Raw genomic sequence first — 14,392 nt, 5'->3', positions numbered from 1 at the left:
TTACTATCCTTGTATTTATTTACCCATTCATCCGTCTTATTTCATCCCAGCTTACAGATATGCCTAAAAAGAAAGGGCATAAACGTGTACAAATGAGCACTGCTATGGTACAGCACCAGTATTTTTTTTAACAAACACTTATATATATTTTTTTTTCAACTATGCCTATTTTTAATCATTTTTTATATTATTCATTACTATCGCTAGATTCTTTTAAAAGGTAAGAATTCTGCCTACGAAAGTGAAAAGACACCGTAAGTATGTTTGTGCCAATTGCATACAATGTGATTAAAAATTTGTAGAACTGTATTTTTAATTTCATTCATTTCAGCTTTTGTACATGATTTTAAATAACGCATACATACGTTTACACATATATATATATACATATATGAGTATGTATACATATACAAATATGTATTTTTTATGCTGAATTATATCTCTAGTCTGCATTCTTTTTTTTATCTTATTCAGTTCATGTGCTATTAATTCAAAATTTATTAAATCATTTGTGTATAATTTCATAATTATATTATAACTGTGTATATTTTGCAGAATAATTTTGTCAGGTTTTTAAGAAAATTTTTCTAATGTTTTTATCATATTTTTTAAATTTTCGTCTGTGCACACGGATAGATCTTTACATCTAAAAACAATAGTTTTCATATATATTATAATATGAATTCCGTTTGTAAAAAAAATATGGTTCTAAAAAATATGGATTTCCGAAATAATATCTATGATATATCATACCTGTCTAACTCATTCATTTGTTCCTTTACCAAACTTTCATTTCTGCAAAAGTAGAAAGGGAAAAATACACGAAGAATGGTATTTATACCAGTGCTTATTTATTTATTATTATTTTTTTTTTTTTTTGTTGTTGACTTACACATCTTGAGTTAAAGGAGCATCATTCTGGAAAAAAAAAAAAAAAATCAATTGTAGAAGGTACACATATATATATACGTGTATATATATGTGTGCATATATAAATTCACAATTATTTATTTTGAAAAAAATTACGTTGCCTTTGGGTTTAAAGTCAGTATTTATTTGTATATAGCCATTTTCCAAAAAATTGTTCGAATCTGTGTCAGTTGTATTACTATATTTTTCCTTTTGCTCAGTTACACTGGATGGTAATTTATTGTTATTATTTACATTTAATATATCGTTCATTATTTCTACTGCCTTATCAGTCATTGTTGTTTTTTCGGTCAATATCTTTCAAAAATAAAAAAGATTTTTTGTTTTAAGTTATTTATATATAAGCAGCTATATGTGTATATTACATGGAGTTTTTATGTGCTAACATGTATATGTATATATATTTATATGTATATATATTTATATGTATATTTATATATATATATATATATATATATATATACGTATATGTTCATATGTACTTATAGATGTCATGTTTCCAATATATTCAATAAAAAGTTCTAAAGCTCTTATATATATATGAGTGCATAAACAAGTGCAATATAATATACTATGTCTTACTTCGGTGTATGCTTTTCGCCTATATATTTTATTAACAACCAAGGATGTGTAAATACCCAATGAAAAGGTTAAAAAAAGCCTTGATACAGGTGTAAAATATCTATTGTTTTTTTTGCAAAAAAAATATATTAACGATGCATTTATCACACCACTACCTATACTGTAGTTTGCACATTTATAGAATTTTTTCTTTTCTTCCTTATCTAAAATATATTTATTTTCAATAATCCATTTACTCATATTATATTCAAACAACCTCCATTGGTGTTCCTTCATTTTTATCTATTTATATACAAATAATAAATAAAGAACAGGGCATAAGTACATAAAGATATTTTTGCAGATAATTTTATTTAAGTACAAATATGCATAAATATACACACATGAGCTTACAAATATATAAATACACACATTCATTCTTATACGTATGTATAACATTCTTAGCGCATATTAAAATTATAACAAAAGAAAAAAGCTTGTTAACAATAAAATGTTTATCCACCTTTTTATTCTCCATTTTAAGTATCCCCACATAGACAAAGTGATTTATGGCCAAAGCTTTTTTTTGGGAATGAAATTTACTTCAAATTTCGTTAACAAACAGTTGCTTCATATTTTGATAATAATTATAATAAAGGAATATTTATCAATTGTGAGGATAAAAAATAGTGTAACTTGTTATTCCGAAATAAATCTTATAATTTAAAAAAAAAAAATTAATTTTCTCTTCTATTTATTAAATTAAATTCAAGCAGCATTAACAAATAAAAAAATTGTGATAAAAAATATAATATAAAAATTAAAAATTTGTGACAAATAAAAAAATTAATAATAGTAACATATAATATTACTATTTAATGTTTTAATGTTATTTCTACATTATATTTTATTATTTTTTCAATTTTTTTTTTTTTATCTAATTTAAAAAGTACGTACGATTTATGAAGCAACATTTTTATGTGACAAGGAAATCTTCCTTTATAAGATAAACGGGTTTTCGTACATACGTAACCATATTATGATAATATGTATTTACATCCTGTAACCAATTAATAATATTTTTTGAAAAATTTTTCCGTATTCTCTGAAATTTGTAAGGATGTAAAATTAATTGTAGATTATTCAAAATTAAACATAAAAGAGAGTACTTTTTTTGAAGTTTTGAATGTAAAAATAAAACAACTTTTTGAGAATTAAAAATAATATAAGGGGTAAAGAAAAAAATATTTAAGAAAGGGAAAAACAGAAAAAATAAGTTTTAAAATAACTTGTCAATAGTTTAAAAGCAAGGAATGTTCTAACATTTAAATTTATATCATGTGTCAAGTGATTAAGTAACATATGTATATATGATTATATAAATGTTCATATGTAGGTACACGCTTTTTATTTACTAAATAAATATAGAGTTTCAATATATTACTATTTTATAGGATGATACTTATATATATATATATATTTTTTTTTATAATGAATAAATGTTCTCAGTTGTAATAATCATTTTTTGGAATATTTTAAAATTTTGCTTATTCTGTGTAAAACACAGCTGCTTCTTCTTTTATTTTTCTGAATTTTTCAATACCCATTTTCTGTTTTATATTCCTTGCTGCTCTTATTGCAATATCGTTATAATTGGATGCATGTCCAATTTCTTTGACTTTATATTTTTCGTGTCCATGAATATCATTAATAATTGCATTAAAAAAAATTTTATTTCTTACAATTTTTGTAAACCCACCAATAGGCATCATACAATTCCCTTCAGTTTGATATAAAAATGCTCTTTCTATGTTCGCCATAATTTCCGATTTTTTATCATTTATACTCTTTAAAATGTGTGTAATTTCTGAATTTTCATCGTTTGATGTAACTGCTATAATACCTTGGCATAAAGCAGGGTAAATAATTTTTGTACTTATTTTTTGAATACTAAAAAGACTTAAATCAATATCCGTGTTATTATAGCTAATTATGTGCTGTTTACTAGGTATGCTACTTTTCTTATTTTTTATAATATCTTGAATTATTTCCTTTGTTAATAATCTTTCCAAGCCACACAATGCAATTACTATAGAATCATATTGACCATTAAACAATTTTGTTATTCTTGTATTAATATTTCCTCTTATATTCTCTATTTTTACATTTTTATATATATTTTTTATTTGGCTTCTTCTTCTCAGTGACGAAGTTGCAACAGTACATGAGGAATTTTTCTGCTCATTTTTGTACACACTACTTCTTTTCTGTTGTTCTGGTTCTTCTATTTTATCACGATCATTATCATTATCGTCGCTTTTTATTTCTACCGTTGTAGCATTTGATTTATTCATATCACTTAAACTTTTATATTTCATTGATAAAAAGACATCATTAATTGTATCTCTTTTTAAAAAGCATGACAAGTGAATATGTTCAGGTAGTACTAAAGGAACATCTTTTAAAGAATGCACACACATATGTACATTATTTTTTATTAACTGCTCATCTAATTCCTTTGTGAATATTCCTTTTCCACCAAATAAGCCAACATTTTTGTCTAATATTTGATCACCTGTTGTTTTTATTGTTTTTAAAATAACTTTTACATTTTTTTTAATTTTCTTAAAATACGTTAAAAGTTTTATTTTCACTTTTTCGGACTGTTTTATTGCTAATGGAGAATCTCTAGTACCTATTATTATTTCCTTGCTTTTCTGAACAAGGAATAATTTTTTTCCCCAATTGTTTTCGCAGTTTTTTCTGCAATAATATCTGCAATTCTTTTCTGGGCATAAATATTTGTTCACGTTTAACACCCTATTTTTTATGTGTCCTGAATAATAAACATTAACAAAGCAATTTGAGTCTATATGAACGTGTCTGCACACACAAATAACTACGTATACATTTAATAAAAGGAGAACCATTAAATGCATCCTTATCGTTTTTTTTTACTTTTTGTAGAATTAGTAGCAATGCACACTTCGAATTAGGGTTTAAAGGTTCAGATAGAAAAGGGTGAAATTTGTTTATGTATATATAAACATAATAAGCAAGGCTAAGTACTCGTATATCATTCCCCCTACATAGTCATATATGCATGCAATTTATTTCAGCGCAGTGTTCAAAATTAATGGGATGTTCCTTGAAAAAAAAAAAAAAATTTTCTTTCACAGGAAATTGCAATTTTTATTTCGAATGCTGCGTTTTGCGTACGTCCATGAAATATATAAATGACCTTTTCTATATATTACAAATACATGTACTTTTTATTTCGTTTTTTAGAATATTATATTTACAACTTATAAGAAACAATTCTACATAAAGATAAACATGTAGCATTGAATAGAGAGCCGTTGACGTTGTTTTCTCTTAATTATTATTATTTCGTATATCACGTATGAGTGAAAAAAAAAAACAAAATAAAGTACGTGAAAAATAAAAGTTCCCAAGAAGGAAATATACATATATAGACTCTGGTATTTACCTACGCACTATACATGTATATGTATATATATATATATATATATATATATATATATATATATATATATATATATAAATATAGGTATGTATGCACATGTACGTATGAGGGTGCATATTTTTTACAAAAGAAGGAACGAAAACAATCACCATTAACGGGTAAAATCAAATATATTTTTTTTGTAAACAAAATAACGAAAAAAAAAAAAAAAAAAAAAACTTTAAATAAAAAGTAAATGCAAAGTCATATAATAACTAATAAAAAAAAAAAAAAAAAATAGATAAAAATAATTGCATTCATGTATATATTCATGTAAGTGTTCCTGTATTTATGCAAATATGTGTGCATGCTCATTCGCCTTCATGCAAACTTCAGTAGCTTTGTTCTGTCAATTAAGTCCTCATTTTTGTATTTTTCCTGTAATCCGAGATTTTGTTGGTTATTTTTATTTTTCTCCCACTGTTCTATATTATTTTCAATAGAAGAAATGCAGTGATTATAAATATCTTTATTTTTTGAAATATAATTTAACTCATTAAATAAGGGAACACATAAATGTTTTAAAAATCCAATTTGAGAAGTAGCTAATTTATCGATGGTAGTTATATCACATAAAAAACTTTTTGGCATATTTAAGGATGTTTCTAGTAATCCCTGTAAATAAAATTCTTCATTTATTTTCATTGTCCATTCATAATGTTTGTTCCACTCAAGAGTTGAATGACCAATATCTGCTGCCTTTAAAATGAGACAAAATATTTGCCATATTTGATCATTCGTTAAGTTGTCATAATCTATGAAATCTTTTGATGTTCTAAAGTTGGAAATGTATTCGAAATGATTTTTCATATCAGTTGATAAAATTGCTCTTATGATATTTTTTTTGCAAGTAATAAAAATATTATAAGGGTATTTTTCGAAAATATTGAAATTTTTCTCTTTTAAACTTTTAAAAACCAGTGAACAGTGATAATTTTCTAGTACGCTATTGTCATTATAAGTTAGTGCTAAATTATTTTCTGAATTTATTAAAAAATAATTGTTAAGACCTGGGTGTCCTACATCATGACATAGAGAAGCTACATGCAAACATAACTCGTCCACTGCAGAAATTTTGTGATTAATGTCCAGGAGAAAGAGCATACTCTTGCTGAAGTGTGCTACCTAGAAAAGAGGTGTGAAAAATGAATGAATGAATGAATGAATAAATAAAATAAAGCAATATGAAGCAAATTGAAGCAAATTGAAGCAATTACAGAGATCGAGAGTAAAAATAAAAAAGATGTATACGTATAATGTTCTATTCAAAAAAAAAAAAAAAAATAATAAATGATATACTACGAAAGAAAAGGAATAATATTGACTCTATCTAAGTAGGTGACATGCAAACGGATAACATATACAACGTGACCATACGAAATAGAATGACGTAGAAAAACGTAAAATGAAATTATCACCTGTGCAGCGTGCAAACTGTTGTGGTAAGGGACATCATTATAGAGGGAATAAATTTTAAAAAGAAACTTTTTTAATTTCTCTTTGTCAAAATTTGGCTCTAGTATACCTAGAGGATATAACAGTTTATAGCCAATTGATATAAACACATTTTGTTTGTAAACAATTTGTATATCTGCATTCCAATCATAGGAATCATTGTGATACTCTTGAAACTTGGATGATAATAAAGAATGAATGTTAGAAAAGGAATTAAATGATTTCTTATTTATATGTTGAGATAAGAAGGATTTACATTCTTCATTTTTATCGCAATTACTGTCTAATTTATCTAAGCACCACATATTATATACTCTTTCAAATTTTCTATATTTATATATTTGAACTTCATTTAAATTTTGTGTTCTTAGTATATTTTCGCATTTTTTTATTTTTTCTCTCATTTTTGTTATTAGTATCATTTGTTTTTCGCATGTGTATTCTTCAAGCTTTTTAACATGATCTAATAATAATTTCAAGTTGCTTAAAATGTCTTCAATTGGTGAAGTAGGCATTGTATTATCTATAGAAAAATATTTCGTTAAATGATGAGTAGGCTTCTTTTTTTCTTGTGCATGTTCGCCTATAAATAAAATTCTCCATCTTCGTTCATAGCTATATTCATAATATAGAGATAAAGATATTGTACAAAGGGAAAAAAGACACACATAAAAAGTATCATAACATAAGAATTTTAGATAACAACAGATATAAAGGAAAAAGGAACATATACAAATAATATAAAAAAATAAAAATTTTATATTCACTATAAAAATGTAAAGAATCATATAATTTCTTAAAAAACAAAACAAGCATATATATAGGTTACTAAATATTATGACACATTTTTGATAAAAAAATTTATTTACAAGTAATTCTCTCCTTAATTCAGCATGAGTGTTAGTTGGAGAAGACGTTATTAATTGGAAAAGAACAATGTTATGTAAAAGTATGAAGGAAATAAAAAAATAATAAGATATATAAGAATAATAGGCTATTCTATCTATGCAATTAGAACTAAACAAGGAAATATATATGACAAAAAAGAAGAAATAGAATATTTCTGAAAGTAATTTAAATACATTTAAGAAAATAACAACATTTTTCTCGTACATAAATATTAACACTATATAATATAAAAGAAAAAAATATATCACTGATATTAAAATCATTAATATGGAATATACCATCATTTTAAAAGGAAACGAAGAGTAAAATATGTTTAAGAAGGCCTCTTCATAATTCTCATTTTTAATAAATAAGATGTTTTCTATTGTATTCATATTATCTTTTTTTTCATTAAAGGACTTAAATATATTTATAAAACAACTTGTCTTGTTTAGAAAGAACTGTAAGAACTTTCGATGCAATGATCTGTCTCCAGAATATTTTAATCTGTAGTAATTTTCACCATAATATTCTTTCGATTTTTTTACGCAATCAATAAGTTTAGTATCGGCTTTTACGTCACTAGCAAAATTTACACTACTCAGATTGTTCATATTGATTGGAGTGTTCACACTGTTTAAGTTGTTCATACTGCTCTGGTTCTTCATGATGCTAAGATTGTTTACACTGTTCAGGTTATTTATACTACTCAGAATGTTCATACTACTCAGATTGTTCATACCGCTCAGATTATTCATACTGCTCATATTATTCATACTGCTTAGATTGTTCATACTGCTCAGATTGTTCATACTGCTCAGATTGTTCACGCTCTTCAGGTTATTCATGCCACTCATACTATTTATATTCCTCAAGCTATTTCTGCTGTTCAATAAGCTTGCATTATTAAAGCTAGACATGCTGCTTATACTACTGATACTATTTGCGCACGAATTTAATGAACTGAATTGGTAGCTCCTTTTTTTTAAATGAAAAAAAAATTTCATGTATTTTCTTACAACACATATAAATTTTATGTTGTTCCTACTTACACACTTATAGTATTTCTTTTCTGATTTCTTCTTTGCCTCATCCTTCATAATTATCCATAAATATTCTTTTGTGTTCTCAAAGTTACATTTTTTAGCTTTAATAGTATTTTCATGTAAAAATGAAAATTTGCACAATTCTTCATTATATTTCCTATCGTTTTGTTCAAACGATTTGCTCAACTCCTTATCTAATTTATATCTTTTATGTAAGACGCTTCCATCTTTTATGTGATGATCTGGAAAATGTTCATTGGGAGTGAGTTAGGTGAAGGTAAACACTGCAAATATTCTGTGTGTGTGTGTGTGTGTGTGTGTGCGTATATATATGTGTGAACACATGTATGTATGTATGCATATGTGTACACATGTGCATATATGTCTGTTTAAACACTCTGTATACATTCAAGTATGCAAATAATATTTTTTAATCATTATTTTACAAACGTTGGTTACCTTTTTGGTCTATATCTGTTTCCATATTAAAAAAGGCCTCAAGTTTTAATAAAATTCAAGTGCTTTTATATTTTACATGAATGATATAATTTATTATGCCATTAATTTTAAGCGTATCTTTTTTGCATTACCACGAATGTGTATTGTTTTGTATTTCTTTTTTGCTTATTCATTTGTTGATATATTTCTTTTTAATGTCTTTTTTTTTTTTTTTTTTTTACACATATATATATATAACTATGTTTCCTCCTTATATATTCCATTATTTAATAAAAAAAAAAAAAAAAAAAAAAGAAAAGGTAACTTAAATTGATTTATAGTGAATAATGAGGACGTATATAGAAGTTAGTTATTTCTATTTTTATATTTTCAGTTTTAAGCTCTTTTCTGCATTAATAAAGAAAAGAAAAAATTTACATAAGATCCTAAAGACATCCCACGAAAAATAAGAGGGTATTGTCTTATTTTTCTATTATATTCTTTAATTTAAAAACTACTATATGGAAGAAAATGAACATATACAATGGAATATACACACGTAATCATACATGCATACATACGTATATACATACATAAATGCATATATATATATTCTCACATTTCGTGAAAGGAAAAGTTTGATCGTATTATGGGCTCATATATATTTTTTATTCTTTTTTCACCCCTTATTAGTGTTGATGGGATATATGTAGAAATGCACCAACTTTTTTTTATTTTGTATGCACATTTGAGGAAACCCCTAAAAAAGAAGCATGCATAAATGTATATTTATATATATATATATATATATATATATATATATATAGTTGTACATATATATATTTGTATATACAGTGCGCTAACAAGGTGCTGGCCTAATATATGTACACATGTATTGAGATAATCATTATTACGTGTCTTCGTTGTCACAATATCACCACACCTCACCTATTGGTACATTTGGGAAATATAAATATAAATGTAAATATCAATGAAAATATCCATAATTTTCAAATTCCTTCTGTTGGGCGAATCTTTATATGTACGTTTGTTCCTATTAATGCTTTTATTAAGTTCCAAAAAAAAAAAAAAAAAAAAAGAAAACGTAACCTCTTCCATTTTATAGCATTTTAATATGTTAAAATATTTGTACCAGCAAAAAAGGAAGCTAAAACTTGCCGTTGCACCGTGGAAAAAATAATGCGTTGTGTTAAACTATATTTTCATATATTAAAAGAGGAGTTTTTCATTTTATTAGTGAATCATTCAAAAATTAAATGTAGGTATTAAATCGAACTTGAAAAGAAGAAAATAAATTTTTATATTGCCACATATATAAAAACATATTTTAAGAAATGAGAACCAAATTTTGATCTTTATAACTTATGTATAAAGTTAAAATAGACATAAATATATCTGTGCACATGTATGTCCATAACTTTGTAAACACACATATGAACATGCAAACATACTGAAGCAAATACGAATGGTAATGGAATAACAGACCTACATATGTATTAGTAGCGAATGCAGAAAGGTAAAATAGAAATATAAAGAAAATTGAGATAATAAAGAAAATTGAGATAATAAAGAAAATTGAGAAAATAATGAAAATTGAGGTAATAAAGAAATTTGAGGAAATAAAGAAAATTGAGAAAATAAAATGTGTAAAATGATAGAACATATAAAAACTTAAAGATTACCTCTTTGTATATTTCCATATATTAATAACGCAGTCATCGCCAGCTGTGGCTAGTAAGAAATAATCTTGAAATTTTTGCGGGCACCAAACAACACAATTGACATCACTTAAATGTGCATTTTCAATATTTTCAATCAAATTCCAATTGTCATTATTTTTCTGAAATATTTTTAAAGAATTATCAAAAGAAGATGCTGCAATCAAATCTTCATATGCATTCCAGTCTAAGTAACTAATACTTCTTTTATGATAACCTTCTAATACGTGTTTTATTTTCCAATCATCAAAATTTATATTTTTTAAATTCTCTTCTTTTTCGTATATATTTTCAATTATTGAAGAAGAAGAATCAATTTGCGATAACATTTCCTGACTACCTTGTTTTTCATAAGTGTCAGTAATGTTTTGTTTATTAGTGTTCTCTAAATGTGTTATTTTAGTTAGTTTATAATAATTACTTGCGTTTATTATATCTTTGTCATTTCTGTTTATTTCATCTTTTATATTTTTGTTTTCCTCGTTATGCTTAGTGACTGCATTTTTAGAGACTTTGGAAATGGTATCATCATCGTTTGCTTCATTGGGCTCATCACCTTTGCTGTTACCCTTTTGTGTGTCATTACATTTTTGACTTTTATCATTTTGACCATTTTCTATTTGCGAGTACTTGTAGACAAATTTGAAGAAGCCATAATCAAAATACAGAGGAACAAATTTATATTTAACAAAAACTTTTAAAACGGTTTGTATATCTTTCCCATTTTCTGAATATCCTATAATTAAAAAATTGTGGAAATTATTTGTACCATTTATATCAATTGTACCATTTATATCAATTGTACCATTTATATCAATTGTACCATTTATATCATTTGTACCATTTGCATCATTTGAATTATTTGAATCATTTTCCTTTTTGAGTGTGTGCTCTTTTAGCTTGTTCAGTAGGTTAGTTGTTCTTTTGAGAATGCTGCTTTCGTTCGAGCCTTTTACTTTTATATTTTTTTTGTTGTTATTAATTTTATTATTTGTTTTCTTATTAAATGTATCAATATCACTTCCTTTGGTGTTCGTTTTGTCTATTTCAAAACTGAATGAACTATGATTTGAATTTTTTCTTACATTTTTAACTATCTGCTGATAAAGAAAAGGATATTTCTGTTTATTGTACATATTTTTCTTTTCACTTCTCCATACTCTAATAGATTTGTCATCAGAACATGTAGCAAATTCTGATCCATCAAAATTAAAAGCAACACACCAAACAACAGAAGTATGTTCGTTTAACGTTTGTATGCAATTCCATTCGTCTGCTTTTTTATTCCAAATTTTTAGGGAATTATCATATGAAAGGGATATAAATGTATTTTCACTCAATGGACACCAGGAAACGAACTTAATGTCTTCTGTATGAGCAGTTAGATATGCATCGAAATTAAAATCAAAATTGTTTTCATCATCGCGTAGCATGTCCGTGGTATTAATAGGGTCGTTAGCAATGGGTGCATTAACATTTGTACCGATGGGCATTAGAGAATTATCAGCTACACAGCTGAACGTCAGAGGATTATCAATTGCACCGTTGGATGTTAATGAATTATCCACTGTATCGTTAGCTGTAAAAAAGTTATTATTCTCATCAATACTATTACTAGTGCTACAAATATCTGTTGTCATATTTTTATTTTTTCGGTTATCTGCTTTTGCATGTACCCATATACTTTTATCCCTTCCACAAGTTACTATATATTTATTTGTTGGATGAATTGAAGCACATTTTACTTCCTTTTCATGCCCTTCTAACGATCTGTAAAATGTCCATTTATCATTTTTGTTTTTCTTGTAAATTGAACATTTTGAATCAAAAGAAGCAACAACAAAAAAACTTCCATCCTTAGAAAACTCAATGTGTCTCAATGACTTTTCATGATTCGTTTCTATTATATCATATATCTCAAACTCTAAGTTACATTTTATTAGAGTCTTTTCCCCCATTATATTCAATTTTTTAATAATTTTATTACTATTATTTGATTTTTTTATTTTATCATTATTCTTTTTATACCATATAGTTATATACTTATCCGCTCCTACCGAAGCCAGAAAATTACCATCAGGGCTCCAGCAAATACTCCATATCCTCCTTTTATGATTTTCCAGATTTACGACCAACTCGATCGTCATTATATATGTGTACAGTCAAGCTGCTACTTTGTAATTTCTCTTATGCGTATGTATATTCATATGGGAATGCTAAACTGACAACTGGGTTCTGTGTTTCTACGTTCGTGTGTTTATGTGCATATAAATAATTGCTATATGTACGTACATACATATATGCATGCATATATATTGTTTATGTTAATTCTTTAAAAAAAAAAAAAAGTCGCTGTTTTTATACCTGCTTTGTTTCTTTTTTCAACCTGCTTTAAATCGTCAACTGAGTGCGCAGTTTTCAAAATTTTAAAGAGATGATAAACTATTTTAAATGGACTTCAAATAGACTTTAAAATAGCTTCTAAAAGGTCGTTAAAAATGGATGAAGCAGCAAATTTATGGGGTTTGTAACTATGTACATATGTGTATATTTGTGTACATTTTATTATGTGTATGTGTGTACATGCGTATACATGCGCATACATGTTTAATATTCAATTGTTGCATATAGTAAATCAATCGATGTTATTTGCAATAAAAATGAAACACCTGCTATTCATCCTGCTTTAATAAAACACTAAAACAGGTTATATTTGTTCATAATATATTAAACTATTTTGCTATACGATAATTGATGCACACACAAGATAGGAGAACCAAAAAAAAAAAATATATAAACATATAATATGATAAACTTCTCCAATTTCAAATAACTACTTAAATATATACACCACTATAACTTCTGCAGATATACATGTCCTTAATTATATATTTATATACTTACACACTGTTAGATCAATGTTTCAAAACTTTAATTATTAAAAAATAATGATAATAATAAAATACAATAAAACTATTACAAATATAGCATTTAACAGTTTTTCATCTAAATACAAATATGTCATTAACATTTAAAGTACTTTTTATTTTTATTTTTTTCGAGTTATTTTTTTTAAAACAAATCTTGATTAAACTGAAGCGCTATACTTTTTTATTTAACAAATTAAAAACAAGATATAATTTGGGTTACATATATTTTGTCTAAGACTATACGTATATATCATTTTTTATGCTTAGTTTTTCATTTGTTTAATTTAAGCACTTTATTACTTCTTATTTTTATATAAAAATATGTTAATGAAATAAAACATTGTTCTTTATAGGATTTTCATGTTTTGTTGATTTCACAAACGTCTGAAAATTTAAAAGGTCACAATATAGTTAACTACATAAAAAAAGGTAAAAGAAAAGTAATTTAATTTTGTTACAACAATACAAGCTACAAATGATTAAACAAACCCAGAAAAAAAAAAAAAGAAAAAGTAAAACGTGAAATGTGAAAGGTGAAAGGAAGGGAAAAAAAGGATTAGAAATGTCAAAAAATAGTAAGGCAAACTAGTTTTTCTCAATTCGAGATTTTACTTAAATTCATAAAACATTTTCTAATGCTAAACTTTAATTTATTTGATTCAAAAAAAACATGAAAATTGACTTTAAATATATTTAAATTTACAAAAACTTAAAAGTTTTACAGGAAAAAAAAAAATATATATATATATATATAATATTATTGTTAGCGTACAAATAAAAATGTGTGGATAATGTAAATTTTTTTTTTTTTTTTTTTTTTTGCTTTTTTTTTTTTTTTTTTTTCCTTTCTACTTTTAGTTATTGTGCTAATTTTTCTTT

At 25.3% G+C, this 14,392-nt stretch overlaps 4 protein-coding genes across 4 annotated transcripts; all 4 read right to left on the bottom strand.

The window, feature by feature from the left end:
* Positions 1–19: 19 nt before the first annotated feature.
* Positions 20–2,029, bottom strand: PmUG01_13019600 (conserved Plasmodium protein, unknown function; the record flags this gene model as incomplete). Its single annotated transcript, XM_029007165.1, has 7 exons — positions 20–63; positions 199–233; positions 754–795; positions 893–918; positions 1,027–1,227; positions 1,513–1,794; positions 1,997–2,029. 7 exons carry the CDS (start codon positions 2,027–2,029, stop codon positions 20–22), a joined length of 663 nt encoding a protein of 220 aa, XP_028863582.1.
* Positions 2,030–3,038: 1,009 nt separating this feature from the next.
* On the bottom strand, positions 3,039–4,421 carry PBGD (porphobilinogen deaminase, putative; the record flags this gene model as incomplete). The annotated part of the gene is made up of 1 exon (XM_029007164.1): positions 3,039–4,421. One exon carries the CDS (start codon positions 4,419–4,421, stop codon positions 3,039–3,041), a length of 1,383 nt encoding a protein of 460 aa, XP_028863581.1.
* A 917-nt stretch (positions 4,422–5,338) lies between these two features.
* On the bottom strand, positions 5,339–8,890 carry PmUG01_13019400 (3',5'-cyclic nucleotide phosphodiesterase, putative; the record flags this gene model as incomplete). Its single annotated transcript, XM_029007163.1, has 3 exons — positions 5,339–6,142; positions 6,436–8,648; positions 8,866–8,890. 3 exons carry the CDS (start codon positions 8,888–8,890, stop codon positions 5,339–5,341), a joined length of 3,042 nt encoding a protein of 1,013 aa, XP_028863580.1.
* A 1,653-nt stretch (positions 8,891–10,543) lies between these two features.
* CIA1 (cytosolic iron-sulfur protein assembly protein 1, putative) lies at positions 10,544–12,730 on the bottom strand (the record flags this gene model as incomplete). The annotated part of the gene is made up of 1 exon (XM_029007162.1): positions 10,544–12,730. One exon carries the CDS (start codon positions 12,728–12,730, stop codon positions 10,544–10,546), a length of 2,187 nt encoding a protein of 728 aa, XP_028863579.1.
* Positions 12,731–14,392: the final 1,662 nt, after the last annotated feature.

Source organism: Plasmodium malariae (genome assembly GCF_900090045.1).
Source record: "Plasmodium malariae genome assembly, chromosome: 13".
Taxonomy (NCBI): Eukaryota; Apicomplexa; class Aconoidasida; order Haemosporida; family Plasmodiidae; genus Plasmodium; species Plasmodium malariae.
Note: the sequence above shows the minus strand (reverse complement) of the source record. Positions and strands in the feature narration are given on the sequence as shown.